The 22,476-nt window shown below is 47.8% G+C and overlaps 1 protein-coding gene across 7 annotated transcripts in view; it reads right to left on the bottom strand.

The window, feature by feature from the left end:
* The window catches only part of PKNOX2 (PBX/knotted 1 homeobox 2), a 267,659-nt gene that overhangs the window by 27,570 nt on the left and 217,613 nt on the right, over positions 1-22,476 (bottom strand). For all 7 annotated transcript variants that reach the window (XM_031016196.3, XM_055356316.2, XM_031016199.3 and 4 more), the window contains 2 exons: positions 19,696-19,867; positions 7,286-7,474 (listed from right to left, as the gene is read on the bottom strand). In XM_031016196.3, coding sequence (XP_030872056.2) covers positions 7,286-7,474; positions 19,696-19,867 — 361 coding nt within the window. The remainder of the gene's footprint in view (positions 1-7,285; positions 7,475-19,695; positions 19,868-22,476) is intronic.

The raw sequence follows: 22,476 nt of genomic DNA, 5'->3' as shown, positions 1-22,476 counted from the left end.
AGAAACTAGAATGGGACAAAGACATGAAGGACTGAAGGAGATAAATGACAGAAAAGTTTCTGTTTAAGCTGTTTTGAAATAGATGGAATTTTTATCTTACTTGGATGCCTGTGAAACAGGGGAATGAACGGGATGGCCTGGCAAAGATCCTTCCAGCTGAGGATTGTAAAAGAGCCCATGCCATTTCCTAAGGATTGTGTGGGAGGGTGAGTGACGGTGAGTCGGTGGCCGGAGTGGGGTGCAGTGCGGAGCCAGCCCCAGCCACCTGCCATCCTCCCCCTGGCCACTAGAGGTCTCTGCTGATCCACCGGCTCAGACCACACTCACCAAAGCCTCCCAGAAGGCCCGTGCTGGCGGCTCCCCTGCCTGGGCTGGGGGCGGGTGGGGGTCGGTTCTGAATGTCTCCTTTCTGCTGGAAAGCTTGTCCTGACCTCTCCAGGGCACAGCCGCGGCCTGTCCTCTGGACTCTTCAAAGCCTCCCATCTGCCTTACATACTGGACACAACAGAATGGTTCTCTCGAATGCAGGCGTCGTCTTTCCCTAGCTTGGTGGCAGGCTTTTTGAGGGAAAGAGGGGTCTTTCTCTGAATTCCCTGAAACTGCTTAGCGCAATGTTAAGTGCGTGGTACATGCTAGATACATGTGTGGTCTGACTTTGGCCTAAGGCTGTGGGTGTATTCCTGTGTGTGGTGTGTGTGTGTGTGTGTGTGATGCGTGTGTTTGTGTGTGTGCCCGCGCAAATGTGCCTTAGGAGGGTGGAGAGGTTGTCCCTGTCCCCAGACACCCCTTCCCGGCAGCATCCCTCTGTTCTGGCAGAGCCAGGGCCCTGTCTTAGACCAAGAAAAGCCAGATTCCCAAACTCGGGAAAGCCAAGCACATGTAAACAAGCCACCTAATCCTGTTCTTGTTCCACTCCTGTTGGGGGCCTTGGTCTCAAGGGAAAGGCAGTTCTGGCCTGTGGGGACAAGCAGCAGCTGCTGCTCTTAAGGAACATTCCTTCTCAGGCGGGAGAAGCGCTCAGGTTTCACTAGCCTGGCGGCAAAGGCCACCCTCTGGTCTCTGGGCTCCACGGCTGCAGGGCTGGGGGTGAGGAACCGGCAGAAGAGACAGCTTTAATGCCTGTGACAGGCAGTGTGGCTCATTTTATTCCACTTCAGTCTAGGGATGCCCCCTGTCCATCTAAGTAGTGATCTTTCCAGGGTAGATCGCCCCCTACCCCAGCCCCATCCAGGCTTCTCCCTGGTCCTGTCCTCAGGATGCTTAGCCACTGGGCAGAACGTCTAGGGTCCTGGCTGAGGTGATGGCCCCCTACCCCTTCCGCCCCCTGCCAATCTGGAAAATCCAAAATTCCTTAGAGGTCAATAGGCAAGTGCCACCCTTCCCAGGTGGGGATGCGTTGATTAGCCCCCTTCCTATTCTGCTGGGGAGGCGCAGAGCTGCAGAGTCGCATCTGGCAGCTGGGCCTAGCATCTCAGAATGTCCTCAACTTTGTACCTCTCATTTCCCTACTTCCAGTCTACTAGCAAATCCAAATTCTTGCTTCGTAGCAATTGGCTTCTTCCTCTGTAGTCCCTACCCCCCTGACCAATAGCTAGATAGGGTCATCACTCCCCACCCAGGTCCCAGGACCCCTGATTCTTCTCCCCATGTGTCACAAAAACATATCCCCGTGTAGCAAGAAGAACATGGGCTCTGGAGTAGCCCATCCCGGACTCCAGCACTTGCTAGGTGTGTAACTTTGAGCCAGGGTCTTCACTTCTCTCAGCTTCTCTTTTCTTGGATGTAAAATGGAGAAAATCATGTGTACCTTGCAGCCTGTCATGAAGAGTAAATTAGATAATCTGTGGAAAGCACCTAGTACACACCATGTTTGAGACAGAGGGGAGCTCAATAAATGTTCACCGTCTCCCCTCCTTCTGCCAGCTCTTCTTGGACCAATACAAGATGTGGCTGCTCAATTGATTTGTCTCCAGCGTGTCTCCAGCCCTGACCCTGTTGCCTACATTCTCCACTACCTTTAAAGTCTTCAGCAGTCGGCCACCACTATCAGCCCCAAAACAGAACTCCCACACATTTGGCTTCAAGGTACTCCATCATTACACTTGGAGACCTGGGACTGTGTCACATCCATTTTTTATATCCCCAGAACTCAGTAGGCTCCAGAGGTGCCTGAATGGATGCAGGATGCGTGAATGAATGAGCCCCCTTCACCCCATCTCCTCTCTAGGGATTCTGATTGGCTCTCTCTGTTTCTCGCCTTCTTTCAGACTTCTTGCTACATTGGAAACACTCACCTTTATAAAGGTTGCCAAATAGGCTACCAACTCTCACCAAGCCTGCCTGAAATGCCACCTCCCAGAGGAAGCCCTCCCAAGGCCAATGAATCTGTAACTTCTCCAATCACAATGGGCAAAATCCTCCTGTTGGCCTCTCCAGTCTGTACTGAGGTTTGTTTATCCTATTGTGGAGCAGGAACAAACTGGCCATGAAGGTGTGAGGGCTGGGTCTGGGACTTGGTCCCCCTCTGAGGAAGGATAAGTGATGCTGAGTTGAGACTGGGGCAACCTCAAGCCACACATGTGGATCACCCAATCCAGAATCCCTGCCTGCAGCTCCTCTCCCCATCTCTTTGGCTGCTCCTTTCCCCATCTCTTTGGCTGCTCCTTTCCTCTATACTCTTGACCCTGAGCATTTCACGGCTGACATGATTTATCTAGATCCTCATTGTGACTCATGGCGCTCTCTCCCTGAGACTGGGAGCTCCTCTTGGACAACGGCTTGTGTCTGTTCTCACAGGACCTAGCACAGAACATACAGGGAGTGCCCCCCAAACGCTTGGCAATTGAATGAGAACCATGATTCAATCCAATTTGCCTGGAATAGAGCTGAGGCTTAAATCTCCACAGAGAAAAAAGGATGAATTTCAGGTCAAACTAATACTTGAGTGAGGTGTCTCTCTAGTGGAATGGTTCCATTTGCGCCCTCTAGGAAGGACAGGAGAACCCAGAGTAGGGTCTAGAACCAGTCTCCTTACAGAGGATGCTGCCCCCACAAGAAGCCTGGGCTCTGAGGAGTAGGAAGCCTGGGTGTCATTGGGTGCCTGCAGCACAGGATGGGTTCCTAGGGAGGGGGAAAATCTAGCTGTGGCCCAGGTCTTTGAAAGTCTGCTTTAGTCCCCTGCTTGGTAGAACAGTCTCCCTTACTTCCCATCTCCACTTGGCCCAGCAGAGAAGACTCACACAGAGAAATCGAAGGCCGAGCAGGAAAACGCTCAACCCATCGATCTGAATGGAGGACATGGCATAGCATCTGGGAGTGGGGGTACCAAGTTGAAAACAAAAATGTCTCCCGCTTTGCAACACAAGGCTGGATGATTAGCACACAGGGAAAACCATGAGCCAGCAGTTTGCAACAAAGCTGGCAGGCGGCTGGAATGTTGATCCAGAGGATCATGTTCCAGAGGGGAGACACCCCTCCCCAGGCCAGGCTGGTGCTCAGTGAGGCTATTTCAGGCCGGGGGGATTAAGGGTGAACCATGACGAATGCATGTGCCCGCGTGTGCACACACATGCACACACACACACACACACTCACAAGCTCCTTTTCTCTCTCTCATACAGGCTCCTGTGTCTTGAACCCAAGACCTGCCTCCTGCACTGAAAGTCTCTGGTCCCCGATTCTTAGCAGCCCTGGGCCTCTCCTTCCTGGGAGAGCCCATGCAAGCCCCGCCCCTACCTTAGTGCAACAATGACAGGGGCCTGTCCTGGGAAGGCTTAAGAGATGTGTGAGTGTGCAGGTGGGCCGAGGGATGGCCAGAGAAGGCAGGAGAGCAGGTTAGGAAGCTCCTGCCATAGCCTATGTGTAATTACCGTATTTACCCCCGAAGCCTGAGCAAAGCAGGCAGTGGCAGTCAGAGAAAATGCAGGGGCAAGTTTGAGTAATGCAATAGGAGCAGCACACAGCACATCCTCCTGACTTTCCCGCCTCCTTGTACCCTGGCTGCGCACTGAGCCACATGCATTGTCCTTTCACTTGCTGTCACTCTTGCTGCCGTTCCTCTCTCCGTCTGTCCTTCTGCCCTGTCGTTCTCAGTATTGTCTCCCTTTTCCTGGGTTTGTGTGCCTCCCTGTCTCTCTCTGTTGCTCTTTTCCTCCAATTCTTCAGCCTGTCTCTGCCTCCCTCCTGAATGTTGACCCTGCATATTTGGCTTTCTTTCCCTTTATTTTTCTTCCTATTTCTCCTTTCCTCCTTTGGCTTCCTCTTGCCCCTGCCCCCCCAACTTTCTTTCTCTCATTCCATTATTTCTTTCAATAAATACTTCCCGGCCATCTTTCTTGCACAAGACCTTGTGGTAGCCACTGCTGGGGTCACAGGGAGAGTACACTAGGACTCTGAAGGGATGAGTCTATTTCAAGAGACTATCAGCAGGCAGAGGCTGGAAATGGCTGTTTTTGGCCTATAATAAGGTGATTTGGTGATTTCAAACATGTAAAATACTGTCTCTGCTCAAAAAGTGTTATCTAGGATAGGAAAATGAGATGAACACAGGGATCTATAATATAAAGTCACAGTGACTTTTGCCATATCGATGGCTCAGCAAGCTCCACCAGTTAGTGGAGTGCAGGAAGCGTCCATTCTGGATGGGGCATCAGGGAGTCCTCCTGGGTGAGCAGCCTTGTTCCTACCCTTGGGGAAGAAGCTGGGTTTGGTTGTGCAGAGATGATGGGGTTGTGGGGGAGGTGTCACCCGAACAGACAGGCATGGAGTGATGGTTACAGCACCTTGAACAGTCAGATTGGCCCACCCAGGAAGGCTGAAGCCAGACCTAGGAGGGCCTTGAATGTCAGGTGGACAGATGTGAAAGCCCTCCCTTCCACCCCCAGGGGCATGGCAAGCAGGGTTTCTGAGCAGGCGAACGACATGAGCAAAGTTAGAAAGATGAATCCAGCAGCAGAAGCTTAAGAGATGCGAGGTTGTGCAGGTGGGCTGAGGGATGGCCAGGAGAGCAGGTTAGGAAGCTCCTGTCATAGCCTATGTGTAATCACTGTATTTACCCCAGAAGCCAGAACAAAGCAGGTGGTGGCAGTCAGAGAAAATGCAGGGACAAGTTTGAGTAATACCAAGTAGGAACACCTCACTAGTGTCTTTTCTCTTTCTCAGTGCCTCGCTTGCATCACCCCCTCCCCCACACCCACCACCCAATTGTCTGATTCCTCTTTCCCAGCTGATCAATGGCCTTTCTGCAGTGGGTACCCCAGGGCCAGCTTCACTTCCAGGCAGAGATCTGATGCTTCCAGTGATAGGAATCAAAATTCTTCTCTCTTTCCTCAAAGCTCAGAAGGCTGAGTGCCGGGATTCTCCAGGGGGACTGATTTTTGCAGGTGGCAGCATCTCTGAGACCTTAACCATCCAGAGTCCGCGTTATCCTTTTCTGCAAACCCCACTTCTCCAGTGACCGACTGGTTTTTGCAGACCAGCTTGTCAGTCTCAGACCTCCAACCCTGAGGGGGCTGAGGTGGCTGCTAAGCCCTCTGCCCCTCCTTCCTTCCCCCACTACCCTGGTGCACCCCCAGCTCCAGAGCTCGAGGTGGAGTTGGAGGGCCCAGGAGGGGAAATCCAGTGCCTCTCCAAGGACCTGATTATTTCCAAAGACTTGTGCTAATTTTCTGATATGATCCTCCCATCTCTGTGAGGCACTAAATCCTCATTACTTTTCCTGACCGATGCATTCTAATTAGATCAACACTTAAAAAAAATTCACAATAGCCACAGGATGGCTTTCCATCTCATTAACTCCTCACTTATTATTTTCATGAAAATTACTGATAAAAATGTGCATCTCCATTTGGCGAGGCCTCACAGCCTCCTCAGCTCCTATCTTGCATCTCTCCCATCACCGGGACTGCGCAGCGTCACCATGGTAACCCACAATAATAGAAACTAATAAATTACAAACGAGATGCTCGTTGAGCAATTATTGTCCTCTTTTATGCAAGTTTCTTGCTAATTTTGATCATAAGGGAAAGTACAATAAGACTCTGAAGGAATGAGTCTATTTCAAGAGAATATTAGCAGGCAGAAGCCCGGGCGGGTGTTTTCAGATCTGTAATAAAGTGACTTGGTGATTTCAAGCGAGAGGAAGAGGAAGTAAACTTCTTGCCCTATGTCCTGGGCAGTACTCACTACGGAGTCTCACAAAGAGCCCACTGGGGTGGGTTGGATGTGATACCGAGTGTATCTTTTGTGCTTGTTGTCAAAATGTGCAAAGCAAGGCTGGCCTTCTAGAAGTCAGCCTGTCCCCTCCCCTGACTCCACCAATCTGGGGAGATAGAGTACATGGGTGGTTCCTTAGGGGTCCAGGGACAAAAACGGCACAGCCTTTCTTTGGCACTACTTCCAGCACCTCTCGGCACTCACTCCTAGAAAGTTTACCTGCATCCCCATGCCTGATTGTTTAATGAGAAGAGGCTACGGAGGACTCCTTGGGGACCCTCCAGGTGTCTTCCAGGACTCAGGAGCTCAGTGGAATGGGAACAAAGTCTCAAGCCTGTGGCTTATGCAGATGCCTGTGAGTTGGGCGGGAAGGTATTGCCAGGCAGCTTTCTCGGTTTGTAGGTTTGGGGAAAATATCCTGCCCTGGAGGGGAAACCCCATTCTTGCCCAAAGCGTGTAGTCAGCATTTCTGCATTTCCCAGGTCTCAGGAAGGAGGTGGCAGGGGAACCTGGGAACAGGGTGGTTTGAGGTGACCTTGACCATGGCCCTGAACCTTAGGGGGACAGAGATGCCAGAGTAGCGTGAGTGCCTGGAGAATGATTAGGGAGCAGCAGGCCCATGGGAAGCTGGCTTCACCCATTAGGTGGGCAGGATTCAGGGAATGACTGCTTTCCCCAAATGCCCTTTCCCAGAAATGCAGATGGCTCAGCAAGCCGCAGCCTCTTAAGAAGCCTGTCCCAGCTCATCTTCCAGGAGAGCTTTCCATCTCCTTAGCTCTGGTGCTCATTCTGGGGGATACCTTGGGCCAGGAAGCCAGGAATGATTTTGGACATTGTCCCTCTCCGATCTGGTCATTTTCAAGGGAATACTAATGCCCTGGCAGGGCAGATTGTGTGTAAAAAAGGGATGGGATGGCCTAATGGATATGAAGAAGAGTGCATCAGAGGAGGGCCCTCATGGCAAAGGAACCCACTGGGTCTAACCCAGTGAAGGTCACCTTCCTCCACGCCTGGCTCCAGAGCTGGGCTTAGGAGCCTGGCTTAAGAGATGGGACCCAGCTCTGGGAGTTACCTGTGAGTGAAGGTTGATGGAGGGCTGGTTGGGGGAGTAGGGCCCCCCTAGATCATTCCTGAGCAGGTTGTCGCTGTGCATCTTGGTTTTGAGGCAGGTGATGTAACGGTTACAAAAGTCCTTGCAGAGTTCATTGACTTTCTCCAGCTCCAGCAGGTGGATTCTCAGGACCTGGATTGCCTTCACCATCTGTGGAGAGGGAGGAGAGGTGAGCCCAGGTGTTTGCATCCCATTTCCCTCACTGCCTGGACCCCCAGCCCCCACCACCCCAGGGGAGGGGAGCCCACCCCCTGCCGTAGCTCATGCTTCCTACACTTGATCTTGGCCAAAAGGCCCAGAAGTGGTAGGCGGTGCCTTCTCATCCCCATGACTTCAGTTCTAATGATGGCTCTCTGCTAATTATTCCTTTGCTCTGAGCCCTCTGTTATCACAGCTGTTCTTGAGGCAGTTGTGGTATTCTGAGAACAGCATTGGCCTTAGCGATGGGAGGCCAGGTCCAAGCCCCGGGCCTGTCATTTACTATCTGTGTGAGCTTGGGCAAGTTGCTCAAGCTCTCTGTGCCTTAGTGGCTAACAAATGGGGATAATTAGATTCTCTCTGACAACTTTACAGGTTTGTTGTGAGTGTTGTATGAGGGCGTATAAATGGTAGCACATTGTGAGGTGTGAAGGACCAGGCAAGCATGAGGAAGACGGAGATCAGAATTTCTTATAAGTGCCTCTAGAGCTCAGGGACTGTCTATTCTTAAACAAGCATTCTGAGTGCCTCATGGGATACCGGTTACCTTGTGGACGCTCTGTGGATACTTGCTGATGGACTGAATAATCCAGCATGACTTAGCTGGGCACCAGCTACCTCACTGTCTGCTGTGGCCATTTCCATGCCCTTTGGATTGCTGTATGGGAGCCTGCTGCCTCTTCAAATGGACATTCCTAACCTTTTCATGGCAAGAAGCTATTTTGCAATTGAAGCTTTGCTCTTTACTGCTGTTATTATCATAAAAAGAAAATACTATGGAAGGTATGGAAAGCAGGGTGAAAAAAACCTGTCTTTGATCCAATCGCCCTAAAGAATGATGATTTTTTCCTACACCCATATATTTTAACATAGTTTCAATAACCTTGTGCATGCAATTTTGTTTTCTGTTTTTTCCCTCTAGTTTAGCAAATCTATTTTTCTAAGTGCCAGAATTGTTTTCTCTATCCTGTCTTCTAGACTATGAGCTTTGAGAAGGCAGGGATGATGTCTAATTTGCTCACCATGTTATCTTCAGCACCGACACATATGGATACAGAGTAAACATTTGCTGAATGGGTGAAAGTTATTGAGTAAATATATTTTTAAATGTTGCATATTATTTCATGTGTGTGCCATACTTAACCAGTCTCCTATTGTTAGGTATTTAGATTACTTCCAATTTTTCAATTTTATAAAAAATGTTACAGTGAATATTTTCTAAGCTTATAGCTTTTTTTTTTTTTAAAAAGTTTCTGCATTATTCTTTAGGATGAATTCCCAGAAGTGACAGGAAAAAAAGCTATGAACGTTCTTGTGGATTATGATAAATATTGCCAAATTGCTTTTCAACAGGGGGTTGTTCAAATGGTGCTAGAATAATTAGACATCCACATGCAAAAAAACTGAATCTTGATTTAAACCTCATACCTTAGATGAGATTAACTCAAAATGGATCAAAGACATAAATGTAAGACAGAAAACTATAAACCTCTTAAAAAAAACAGGAAAAAATCTTCAGGATCTAGGGTGAGGCAAAGAGATCTTAGAGTTGACACCAAAAGCATGATCCAGGCTGGGCACAGTGGCTCATGCCTGTAATCCCAGCACTTTGGGACATCGAGGCAGGAGGATCACTTGAGGTCAGGAGTTTGAGACCAGCCTGGCCAACATGGCGAAACCCCATATCTACTAAAATTACAAAAATTAGCCAGTGGTGGTTGTGCATGCCTGAAGTCCCAGCTACTTGGGAGGCTGAGGCAGGAGAATCGCTTGAACCCAGGAGGTGGACGTTACAGTGAGCCGAGATCGAGCCACTGCACTCCAGCTTGGGCGACAGAGCGCAACTCCATCTCAAAAAAAAAAAAAAAAAGATGATCCAGTGAGGAACTGGACGCTGTCAAAATTAAAAATGTTTACTCTTCAAAAGACCCTGTGAAGAAGAGGAAAAGACTACATACTGGAGGAGAATATTTGCAAACCAAGTACCTGACAAAGGACTTGTATCTAGGATATATAAAGAACTCTCAAAACAAAACAGTAAAATAACAAGCAACCCAATTAGAACATGGTTATAAGACATGATTAGACATTTCACTGAAGAGGATATACAGATGGCAAATAAGCACAAGAGAAGATATTCAATGTCATTAGTCACTAGGGAAATGCAAATTAAAACCACAATGAGATATCACTACACACCTATTGGTATGGTTAAAATAAAAGAAATAAATATGACAACACCAAATGCTGGTGAGGAACTGGAGACTAGAACACTCAGACATTGCTGTTAAGTGTGTAAAATGGTACAGCCACTCTGGAAAACAGTATGACAATTTCTTACAAAACTAAATATGTGCGTACCATATGACCCAGCAATTGTACTCTTGGGCATTTATCCCAGAGAAATAAAAACATATGTTCTTACAAAAACCTGTATACAAATTGTTCAAAGCAGCTTTACTTCTAATAGTCAAAAATCGGAAAAAACCCAAATGTACTTCAATGGGTGAATGGATAAAGAAACTGTAATTCATCCATATCATGGAATATAACTCAGCAATAAAAAAGAATGAGCTATTGATATGCCCAACAATGTGGATAGATTGCAAGGGAATTTTCCTGAGAGACAAAAGCCATTCTCATATAGTATATAATCCTCATTGGATTATATACTATATGATGCCATTTACAAACGTTTTTGAAATGACAAAATTATAGAGATGGAAGACAGAAAGACAGATTAGTGGTTGACAGCGGTAGAGTGGACGAGGGAGGGAGGAACTGTTCTGTACTTTGCTATAACAATGTTTATGTGGATCTAAGTATATGATAAAATTGCACAGAACTAATTACGTTACACACACACACACACACACACACACACACACACGAGGGCACGTAAAACTGGTGAAATCTGAATACAGTTGGTGGACTGTTCCTGGCTGTGAAATTGTGCTATGGTTATACAAGATGTGAATCAGGAGCTCTCTGTATGAGTTCTTATAACTGCATGTGAATCTACATTTATATCAAAATTAAATGTAACCACTAGGAGCGGGTGATGCTTATTGCTTTTCCAGATCCATTTATGTTGACGCAAGCAATATATGGGATCTCTTTTTAGTCTCACCCTCCTAGCTTTTGGCTAGCTCCTGGATGCCTAGAGGAGAGTTTGGACAATATAAAAAGGGATGGAAACAAGGAAGGAAATCTCTCCCAGAGAATTGTGACTGTGAGGTGTGTGTAGAGCAGTGTGGCTTGAAGCCAGCATTACACCCTTCTCTGAGCCTCATTGGCATTTCAAGTGGGGAGCCCACATTCCCTGGGCTGGGTTTGTGGCTTGTCTGATGAGCAGGGATTGTGCTCAACTAATTAAGGGTTTTTGGAGTACTAAATTAGACCAAGTGTCACTCAAAGACAGAAAGCAGCGATTGTGTGTCGTCATGCAGGGCTCAGTCACAAGGTCTCCTCCTAAGAAGTGCCACCTCTGTGGGGCTGAGACTGAGGGAGACTGAGCCATCCTAAGCAAAGAGGAAAATGGTGACTTTAGAATGGATCATTTGGACCCCAAAGTGGAGTTAAGTACTTAATTAAGATTTGTTCTTGCCTAATGTTCTACTTGACTTTGGCCACGAACATCTTGGTCTATGTCTCTCAGTGGAATGAGCACAGGATAAGGTACTTAACACATATGCGTTGCCGGATTGTGAATAATACCCAAACGTTTCTTGTTCAGACTGTGTCTCAGGCACTGTGTTAAGCCCGTTCCAGGCCTTATTTATTCCACACAACCATCTCATTAGGTAGGTACCGTTATTGCTCATGTTTTGCATTTGAAGAAAATAAAATCCAAAAATATTACGTTTCCTTGCTTAGAGTCACACAACTGGTGAGCGACATGAAGCCAGGTTGCCCCACCCCCGACCCGTGTGCCTTGTCTTTCAATATGGACTCTCAGGATTATGTAGGTAGAGGAAGTGGTAGTATAAAGGGTGCGTGGTTTGGGAGAAAGTGGCTCAGTGATAGCAAGTACGGGGTTCTAGGAAGCCAAATAGCTTTTGAGACATCAAAATTTAGGATTTCCAGAACCCTTCCTGGTAATGTGCCTTTTCTCAGCTGCTCTGATCTCCCACCTCTCACTCCTGGCACAGCCCCCCGGGGTCCAAACACCTCACCAACACAGGTGCCTGCTTCTCCATGTGCACACGGAGAGGGCTGGACTGTCAGGTCCCTTACGTTTTCTGATTCTCTGAACATTACCAGGACTTCTGCCCTCAATTCACGCCTGATGGTGTTAGAATGAACCCCACACGGTGACCTGGACCAGCCTCTAGGTGGCTGCACAGTCCAAACTCATCAGGACACAGGCTGCATCTTCTCCTCCAGCCTCTCCCGGTCACTGGGCGATGACCTTGTTGCCTCGGACCCTCTCCATATTCTCTCAGTCTGCTGATTAGAAGCTTTTCCTTATATTCAATCAAAATCTCTCCTGCCTTAATGTAAAGTGCCTTCTGTAGGCACCAAGAACATCGAGGAACTTCTAGGACCTCTATCAACACAACTTCTTTTTAATTTAATTTTATTCATTCAACAAGTATTGAGTCTTACTATATGCCACATATTGGACCAGGCATCTGACTTGAACAAGTTGTTCAATTAACTTTCTCTTCTCTCTCTTTTTTTTTTTTTGAGACGGAGTCTTGCTCTGTCGCCCAGGCTGGAGTGCAGTGGCGCGATCTCGACTCACTGCAAGCTCCACCTCCTGGTTCACGCCATTCTCCTGCCTCAGCCTCCCAAGCAGCTGGGACCACGCCTGCCACCACGCCGGGCTAATTTTTTTTTTTTTTTTTTTTGTATTTTTAGTAGAGACGGGGTTTCACCGTGTTTGCCAGGATAGTCTCGATCTCCTGACCTCACGATCCGCCCGCCTTGGCCTCCCAAAGTGCTGGGATTACAGGCGTGAGCCACCGCGCCCGGCCTAACTTTCTCTTTTCTAGACAAAAACGATCGTCATTCCTTAAACCTTTCTCCTCTTTCCCTTCCCCCTTCCTTCTTTCCTCCCTCCTTTCTTTCCTTTTTTCCTTCTTTCTCACACACATACATATATTCACACATACACAGAGAAAAGTGCACATATCTATTCATTTATTTTAAATATATAACCAATTTATACTTACTTTATAAAATCAGAAAATACAGGTAAGTAAAACAAAAGTAAAATAGACTCAGAAGAGCTTTGCTCAAATAAAATACACGCATAGCATGTTTAAACAAGGTCTGGTGCACAGTGACCAAAAGTGGACTTATCCTTTGGTCTAATAAAGTGCAGCTGAAGGATTACTTTTTTATGGGCTAATGGAATTGGTTTAAAGATTTAAGGAGGTAGAGTAAATCATAATGGTATTCTGAGGCAATGAATATGTAGGACCTGTTCAATATTAGAAAGGTAGGCAACACTATCAATGTTAGGGGGCTACCTGGCAGGGCAGGAACACTGTGGGCTCATTGTCAGGCAGCCTGGATTTGAGTCCAAGCCCGCTCTCTGCTAATTGGGTCCTGTTGGGCAAATTCCATGATTTCTCTGAGCCTCAGTCTCTTTACGTGTAAAATGGGGATAATGTTCATCTCTAACTCACAAGATTTGAAAGGGGCTAAAGGAGATAATGATGTAAACATGCTTTATAAACCACAGTAAACCAAATGCATGCAAGTTGTAAAAATAATCTCTTCTAATAATGTCTGATATCCCATTGGCTTTTCTACTGCTATTCTGTGTCCGGCCAGTGAAAAAATAGTAACTCCAAGGGTCTTTTTTGCTCCCATATTTGTGTTTAGTAAATCATCCTCTATCCTGCGTTTACAATTTTGGATTTTTGTCTCCAAGTTAGAAAATTCTGATTTATTAAACTATTTTTCTAAATGATCGGGGTCATGTGAAAATTTATTCCAAATCTTCTAGAGCAATAACAATGCCACTTAATTCAACATCACTGCCAAATGCGGTGAATGCGTCCTTAATTCCTCTCCCCAGGTGTTGCTCCATCTTTCAGCTTCTTTCCCTCCCTTCTCTTTCAAAATAATGATTCAGCCCTCTTTTTCTAAGAAGTCTGCATCAAAAAAGCAAAACAAATGCAACCTCACATTTTAGTCTCCTACCACTGTACACAAGTCTCACAGTCCCAGGAAAGTACACAAAAATGGGGTTTCTTATTTTCTATAAAGCCATGTGGTCTGATGTCCCACACTGATTATTTTCTGCCTGGATATTTTGAACAAGTAGTTTGAACTTTATCTGCAAAATTTAGGATGACAATAATACCTACACTTCAGAGTTGTTGTGAAAACTGAATAAGATCATGTATGCAAATGTGTTGGGCATATAGTAGCCATTCAAGAAATGTCAATTCCTCATACCACTGTGGTATAGTCCTCCCTCCATCATCAAATGCCTCTCTCAGTGTGCCTCTCTTGTAGGATCATGGCCTTTCCACTTGATAATAATAATTTCTTCCCTTTCAAAACATTTGTATACACAGCACTTTACAATTTACAAAATGCTTTCTCTCCATTATCTCATTTGAGTCTCGTCACCACAGGGACACAGGCAATATTATCTCTCCTAGAGATAAGGAAATTGAGGCTCAGAGATTACGGAACCCATTCAGCTCCATGCAGGAATTAGGGAGGCATCTTTGTTTTGCAGGCACATTCCTTTCACCCTCTCCTTCCTTTTTGCAAATTGGGAAGCTGGAACTATTCTCCCTCACGGACAGAAGAAGGAATTTATAAACACACATTCCTTAACGTGCTATGATATTTCCTGTGGGTCACTGTGCCTGCCAATGCTCAAATCTAATCAGGAATTTTTCCAGACCAGGCCAGCTTGTCCTGACCATTTGGAAGTGTGGGGTCACTAGAACAAAAAATGGGACATGAAAAAAAGGTGAATACCAGTGATTGGAGAACTGCCTGATGATTCGGGGACAAAACAAATATTTTGTGGAAACCATCACGCAAGACAAGTCAAATCATTTTGGAGCCAATAACCTGGCACTCTCCTTCTGATGGCCTCAGAATTTGGGAAAGAAGTGGTACCGAGGAAGGAGGGTGGGCTTCGGGAGTTAGAGCCACTTGGTTCAAATCCCAGTTATGTAATTTATTGGCTATAGGGTTCCTAGTCCTTGATTTCTTCCTCTGTCAGATGGGGATAATAACAACTACTTCATAGGGCTCTTGTGAGAATTAAACAGCAAAGAAGACACTCGGGGCTTTAGGTCTTGGGTGTCTTGGGTCTTCCACCTACGGTGAGACACTGAAGAATTTACATAATCTCTAAGCTGTAGTTTCCTCACCTGGAAAATAAGATAATAATAGTGACTCCTCAGAGTTGCACTGTGGGTTAAATAAGATGTAGCTAGAAGAAAATGAGAAACAAGACCTGGCCCAGAGAAAGATGGAAGAAGATATTAGCTCCAGAGCTGCTTCGGGTGTGGTCACTGGAGCGCGAGTCTTGCACTGTATTTGATTCCTGCCTGTGCCATGGACCAGCTGCATGATGGTGACTGCATCTCTTGCCTCAATTGCCTCCTCTTAAAATGGGGATAATAGTAACATGTGCCTTGTGGGTTTAGAAAGAAGATTAAATAAGATAATATATGTAAAACAGTTGGAACGGTACCCGGCACCTGGTAAGTGCTCTATAAATGTTCATTATTACTAGCGTTGATGATTCCCATTTCCTTTCCCTTTCCTGGTGTCTGTGGGATTTTCTGCTCCTGTCTAGGCAAAGAGAGCCTGGACTGAAGGCCAAAGTGGCTAAGTCTCTGAATGCCGCTGGCCTGAGGCCTCTGGGCCCAGAGCTCTGGCCTGATTCCTTCAGGTGCCTCCTTATCCACAGCCTCCGGCCTCTGGCCCTGCCTCTTCAGAGTGGGCCCAGGGGCCTGGGGGGCCCTATTTTAGAGCTGGCTTTGCGGTCAGGCAGCCATAATCTGTCCCTCGAGCCACACCAGAGTCTCATTAAAATGTGCCCCATAAATGTTAAAAAATTTACACATAAAAAATTCCATGCATGAAACTGAAACCGTATGTTTTACAGCCACGGTTTGAAATCTTGCATAATATATAAAATCTTGGCCCTGCACTGGGGGCCCGTAAATCAGATTTTATAAAACAAAAAGCTTTTACCTTTCAAAGGGTTTTGGGGAACTTGCAAATTTTACAAACTTTACCAACTGCCAGTCAGAGGCTGGTGGGCCCAAGGAGGGGATCTGTGGGCCCAGCTTAGGAATCATCCTGGTGAGCCCCTGCGGCTATGGGAATTGGAGTGGAGGGAGTGAAGGATGAAGCCGGCCTTTCCCAGGGGAGCCAGCCAGGGGCACTGCAGCTTGACCACCATGAGGGTGGAAAGCCACCCGCGTCCCCTGGAAATGGGGAGGTAGAGTGTGGGTGTACGGAAAGAGATATCGGGGGCACTTTTATTTGCAAGTGAAGGAGGAGTGGTGGTGTGATGTTGTGGGCAGAGCGGAGGATCAGGAGTCAGCTGACCTGGGTTCTGGTCCTGGCAAGTCACTTCCTTCTGTAAACTTACATCCCAGGCTATAAAAGGAGATAGGGTGTGCTTCTCCCTAGGGTTTTTTGTTTGTTTGTTTGTTTGTTTTTGAAATGGAGTCTTACTTTGTTGCCCAGGCTGGAGTGCAGTGGCATGATCTGGGCTCACTGCAACCTCTGCCTACGGGGCTTAAGCAATTCTCATGCCTCAGCCTCCTGAGGAGCTGTGATTACAGACATGTACCACCACACCTGGCTAATTTTTGTATCTTTAGTACAGACGAGGTTTCGCCATATTGGCCAGGCTGGTCTCGAACTCCTAGCCTCATGTGATCGGCCCGCCTTGGACTACCAAAGTGCTGGGATTACAGGAGTGAGCCACGGTTCCCGGCCCTCCCTAGGGTTTTCCCTCTAATGGTTCATGAATCTGTTTCTTCTCTGGTAGGGGTGCTGTGGGAGCAGGTGGCTAATGGAGGGAGGGAGGTTCCCGCTGAAATCTACAATCTGGGAACCTCTCTGATCTTCGGATCAGCCCTGGGTGACTGTGGGACACAGGGGAGTGTGGTACAGGGCAACTTGCTTGGGGGACAGGGGAGCAGCCAGCTGGGGATGGGGAGGATTTGAGTTCAAATGGGGGGCTTGTTGGGGCTGGAGACCACAGGCTTACAGGGCCTGGGAGAAAGCAGGGCCCAATTGGGGCTTGAGGACCCTGGGGGAGAGAGGAACTTCCAAGGGACAAAGTTTTTGGGGACCCAAGTGCCCTCCTGACAATCCCTGTGAAAGTCAATATCCAAGGGCAAAGGAAAGCTGCCCTGACACACATATATATAAAAAATAAATCTCTCAATTATCTCAGCTCATTTGCTCGGGGTCTCTCATTTTATGTCCCTGCTCGGCTGCGCAGTATATCTGTCCGGATAAAGAGTTACAGTCCGTTGGGCTACGTGTGCGGGGTTGTAAAAAATACAGATGCCAAATTAACTGGCTGTGGCACTCGGCAGCTGATTGAGCTGATAATGACGCGATCTGACCTTTTTCTAATTTCTAATTATGTGCACCTTGGCTGTGCTGGCTACATGATTCTTGTTCTAATGATGGCTCCGGTGGTTGGCCTCTTTACCTCCCGCTTCCTGACACAGGACCAGGGGTGGGGGGTGGCAAGGGGCACTGCTTGACTCCCCACATCAAGTTTCAGGGTCCCGGCCGCACGGTCTCTTTGGTGGCCAGGATATGAAGTTGAGGAACTGGAGCACCTTGTCGGAGGGGCCCTGCACTTGAGATTAACCTTCCAGATGCCAGGCATTTTTAAAGGCCATTTCCCAGCACCATCTCACTAATTTTGTATTACCATCACACGAGATAGGTGTGTTAGATCTACAGATGAGGAAACCGAGCTTCAAAGGAGTTAAGTCATCCAAATCACACAGACAGTAGTGGTGAGGCTCAGATAGCGCTCTTTCAAATATCTCCATTTACATAATCAGCCAGTCAATCAACCAGTCATTGACCATGGCTAACTCAACTAGATAAATCGGGTGCACCCAAGTAGATGGAATGTCCAAGGATTGCTCCACTGGCTGGACACTCCCAGCCCAGTGCCTGAGATGGAAGACCAGGGAACGCTGGCAGTATGGGGCCACCAGGGCAGCTTCCACAGCAACCACGTCCCTGGGTCAGGCCTGGCATGGGGCAGACACTCAACCAAGTTCTGTTAGGTTGATTCTAAATATGATTCTTTGAGTGAACAGAACCCTGGGGAACCTACGTCATGTTGGCCAGGAGAGAGCATGGAGGTGGCCACCTGGGCGTTTTCCAGGCTGAGCTAGGATGGGAGGCTGTTCTTGGTGGGTCTTCCAGAGCTCACCTGGCAGGTGGTGGTGGGCAGGGCATGAGAAATTTGTTCCCCCAGAACTCCTCCCTCTTAAGAAGGTATAAGTTATTTCACATTAGCTACCCAGTTTACTTTTTGATATTTCCTTACCAACTTAGGCCTCAGTTTCTTTTTGTGTCAAATGAAGGGAGTGGGCCCCGCCCCCCAGGTCCATCCCAGCTCCTACAGAAATGGCTGCAGCATCTCCTGGCCCCCTGGCTGCCATGGGTCTAGGTTGTGAGGATCTGCTCCCCGACTGCAGTCTATGGTTCTGATCAGCCGGAGCACAGGGCAGAGCAAAACCAGCCTGCAACTGGAGCACCTGCACAGGGCAGCTTTCCCATGGGACCTGAGAGACAATGGCCCACCTCCTGGGAAGGGGGCTGCCAATCCCAGGCAGGGAAAGGGATGCCCCAGGATGAGAAAAGGTGGCTTTGGGGCTCTCAGATGCCTTCACTGACCCTCCCGACAGCAAGCGAGCCCTTATCCTCTGGCAGGGTCTCCTCTGCTCTTCAAACACTCCACCCATCATGACACTTCACAAAGCTTCCGGCCAGGGTGGGCTCTCCTGGCAGCTCTTCTGGACTCCATACAGTCACATATTCAGCTCTTGAGAGAAGCAGTGGTGTGGATAATTCACAGCACAGAATACCAAAGCCAGTTACACCGGTTCTGCAGATGCAGTGTGTGTGTGTGGGGGGGGGTGGGGTGGGGTGTGTGTGTGGGGGGGGGGGGGGCGGGGTGTGTGTGTGTGTGTGTGTGTGTTCTTTTTCTTCCTTTCTGGAACCACATTTTCTTTTCTAATTATGTTTCCCTTTTGGAAGTAGGTACCAGTTAAACTCTAAATGCAAGAGGACAGCACTATCATTAATCAATTTGTGGGGGAGAATTTTTACAGAGTTTCCAAATTCACTGTGCATAACCTCGGTAATCCACCCACAAAAATAAAGAATTGTGGTTAATAATTCCAAGATGACTAGTTAGAGTAATGGACAAACAGAGCAACCTCTCTACTGCTCTCTCCACAGAATTTCCAGAACTAGATGAGAATTCAGATGTCATCCAACTCAGTGGTTACCAAACCTAATGACAATTGCAGCTGCCCAGGAAACTTTTTAAAATGCAGACTCACAGGCTCCCACCAAACTCACTGAATCACAATTCCCAGGCGGTGTGGCCTAGAAATATGTATTTTTATAAAACTGTAGTTATGCTCTAGTTGACAAATCAGGTTTGGGAAGCTAATCTACTCTGTCCCCAGAATGAACGGGTCCTCCACTGGTCTCCTCAGCACATCGATGTCAGGTCTTTCTCTCGATTAATGTGCTCCAACACATTAATACCTTCATCCTCCATACAGTAGCACATCAACTATTAGCTCCTCTCTGGACAGCCCAAGACAGATTTGCTAACATGCCAGGACTCCAGGACTCAGAACAGCTACCCCAGATGTTCTGGCTGTTACAACCCTTCTTTCCTCCCGTCTGCACTGTAAAAGGGTGGGTGCTAAGATGCTAGTGCCACCCTGGGCATAGATGGGCAGAACTTTGGCAGCAAAGCCTGTGCATGGAACTCTTGGTTTAAGGCACTTAGAAATGGTTCTTGGCTGCAAGACTGGTACATCTAGTGCATGACTCATGGTGGGCACTCAAAACCTTTTGTTGGTAAATTAATGAAAGGATCATTTCTAGGGCATTTTGAAGGGGGTCAGTGGGTAGGAAGACTCTAGCCAGGGTAGAGGGTGGAGGGTCTTTACCAGATTGTCCAGTTCTGGGTCATCGCTGAAGAAGGGTTTGTGCTCCTGCTCCTGCTGGTGGACAAAGTTCTCGATGTCCACATCAAAGCTGGCGGAGGTGATGCACTCAGAGCCCTGGGTGGCCTGTTCACATTTCTCAAACAGCAGCGTCAGGAGCGGGAAAAGAGGGTGCCTGCGGGGACATCAAGAGCTCACACATGCGCACACACAGAGACCGTGCTGCTACCTGTGCTCAGAAGCCACCAGGCTCCCCTGCCCACGTTCCCCTCACTTCTCCCAAGGTCCCGCTCCTTGGTAACATCCCCAGTCCCTATGGTCAATCTAGATGGCAGCACTTTGTGCCTTGGCAAGGAGGGTCCACTCTTCCAGCTTCTGGGCTTAAGAGGCTTCTGTCCCTACCACTGGTCGCCTACCTTTTCTCTTTGGTCACATAAACTGCATGAATATTTGGGGAGGGATGATGGATTATAAACCTTCCAAGAAGTAGGTGTCCATTTCTGGCTCAGAGTCAACCTAGGAAGGAAATGTGGGGAGTGTCCAGAGAAGTCCTGGATGTGAACATTCGTGGTAGGTCATAGATCCATTCTTGGCTTTCTGGAGCCAGCTAAGGGTGGCAGTTGTGCACAAACACTTGTGTGCTTGCAAGTGCATGCAGGAGACATATGTGAGCCTGAAGACTCATCCACACGTGGTGGGCAGATGTGTCCACCTGTCCTGAGTCTTGGTAGACTCAGTTTAGGTCAGATACCCCAGTGTGTTAGGTCATCACACAATGATGCAGCGATTATTTACATCACTACGTGATGCAAATCATTTGCTCACTGTTTTCCTCTGAGACTCTACCTGACTTAGTGATCCTGATATCCCTAAGACCTTGGCATGCATGCTCATAGCAGACACTTAATAAATATTCGGTGAATGAAGGAATCAATGAGTGAAGAGGGTATGTGTGGTGGTCGGGGCGGGGGGTTCTATGACATCTAGATGTGAGCCAAAGTGTTTACCTAAATGGCTCTATGGATCTTTTTGTATTTTTTTGAGACGGAGTCTCGCTCTGTCACCCAGGCTGGAGTGCAGCGGCTCGAACTCGGATCACTGCAAGCTCTGCCTCCCTGGGTTCACGCCATTCTCCTGTCTCAGCCTCCTGAGTAGCTGGGACTACAGGCGCCCGCCACCACACCTGGCTTATTTTTGTATTTTTAATAGAGACAGGGTTCCACCATGTTAGCCAGGATGGTCTCGATCTCCTGACCTCGTGATCCGCCCGTCTCAGCCTCCCAAAGTGCTGGGATTACAGGCGTGAGCCACCACCCGGCCTGGCTCTATGGATTTTATCTTGGAGATCAGCAACTCTTGAAAGCTTTTCTGACTCCTGACCCCCATTCCCCCACTGCCAAACCTACACTGATAGTCCCTGAGTTGTTTGTTTTATTGTCTGCCTTCCTCACTAGACTGTGAGCTACATGAGGGAAGGAATCTAGCTCACCTTATTTATCACTATATGTCCAAAGTCTAGTCAGATGTATGTGGATCTCAAAAAGTATTTGGTAAATATATATGTTTTATGTGTGTAGGTGTATTTGCATGTATAAGTCCACAGCACCTTTATTTCTGCAGTATGTGTGCATGCGAGTGCATGGGAGTGCATGGGTTGTTGACAATGGACTCCAGAGAGTCCCATTCCCTTCCACTGCAGTTCCAAAAATGCATCTGCACAGCCCTCTCTGGTCTGTCTCCCCAGACTCCTGTAACTATGCAATGTAGGTTTTTGTTTTGTTTTGTTTTTTTGTTTTTTGACATAGTCCCATTTGCTGGGCAAGGAGGAGGAATGTGTGTTGGACCTGGACCTGGCCCCCATGCTTCTGCCCAAGGGGATGGTCTAGCCAGTGCTGTGCAACAGAACTTTCTGCAATGGTGGGAATGTTCTGCAATCTCCACTGCCCCATATGGCAGCCACTAACCCCATGAGGCCAATGGATACTTGAAATATGGCTACTGTAACTAGGACTCTGAACTTTTAATTTTACTTCATTTTAGTTACTTTAAATTTAAGAGGTTACATGTGGCTAGTGGCTACCATGCTGAAACAGTAAGTCTTTTTTTGTTTGTTTGTTTGTTTTTTGACAGAGTCTTGCTGTGTCATCCAGGCTGGAGTGCAGTGGCATGATCTTGGCTCACTGCAACCTCTGCCTCCAGGGTTCAAGTGATCCTCTTGCCTCAGCCTCCCAAGTAGCTGGGATTACAGGTGCCCGCCATCATGCCTGACTAATTTTTTTTTTTTTTTTTTTTTTAGCAGAGAGGGGATTTCACCACTTTAGCCAGGCTGGTCTAAACTTGTGACCTCAAGTGATCTGCCTGCCTTGGCCTCCCAAAGTGCTGGTGTGAGCCACCACGTCCTACCGAGTACACAACAAGTAAGGCAAACAGGCAATGGTCTCCCCTCCAGCACACTGTGACTGAGCACACAGAGAAGGACTGAATATCTAGCTTACATGGTATCTGTAAGTGGGTGGGGGAACCCCTAGGAGCCTGTCCATCTTGGAATTCTAACAATTTTGGACAAAAAGAAAGTGCGTACCCCCATCCACACTCACACTCGCATTTTATGAGTCTTTCTACTCAGACTCAGGGGTGGTGGGCGAGGAAAAGAGAAATTCCTGCTCCAGAGGAGCTGCTGGGCTTGGCAGAGCCTGTCCCTGCACACTCTCTCCCCGACCCTGGTTTTGGAAGCCGATGCCTAAACTGCTGGGCCCCAGGGCTGCAGACTCGGTGTAGAGTCTG

Source organism: Gorilla gorilla, chromosome 9 (genome assembly GCF_029281585.2).
Source record: "Gorilla gorilla gorilla isolate KB3781 chromosome 9, NHGRI_mGorGor1-v2.1_pri, whole genome shotgun sequence".
Classification (NCBI taxonomy): Eukaryota; Metazoa; Chordata; class Mammalia; order Primates; family Hominidae; genus Gorilla; species Gorilla gorilla.
Note: the sequence above shows the minus strand (reverse complement) of the source record. Positions and strands in the feature narration are given on the sequence as shown.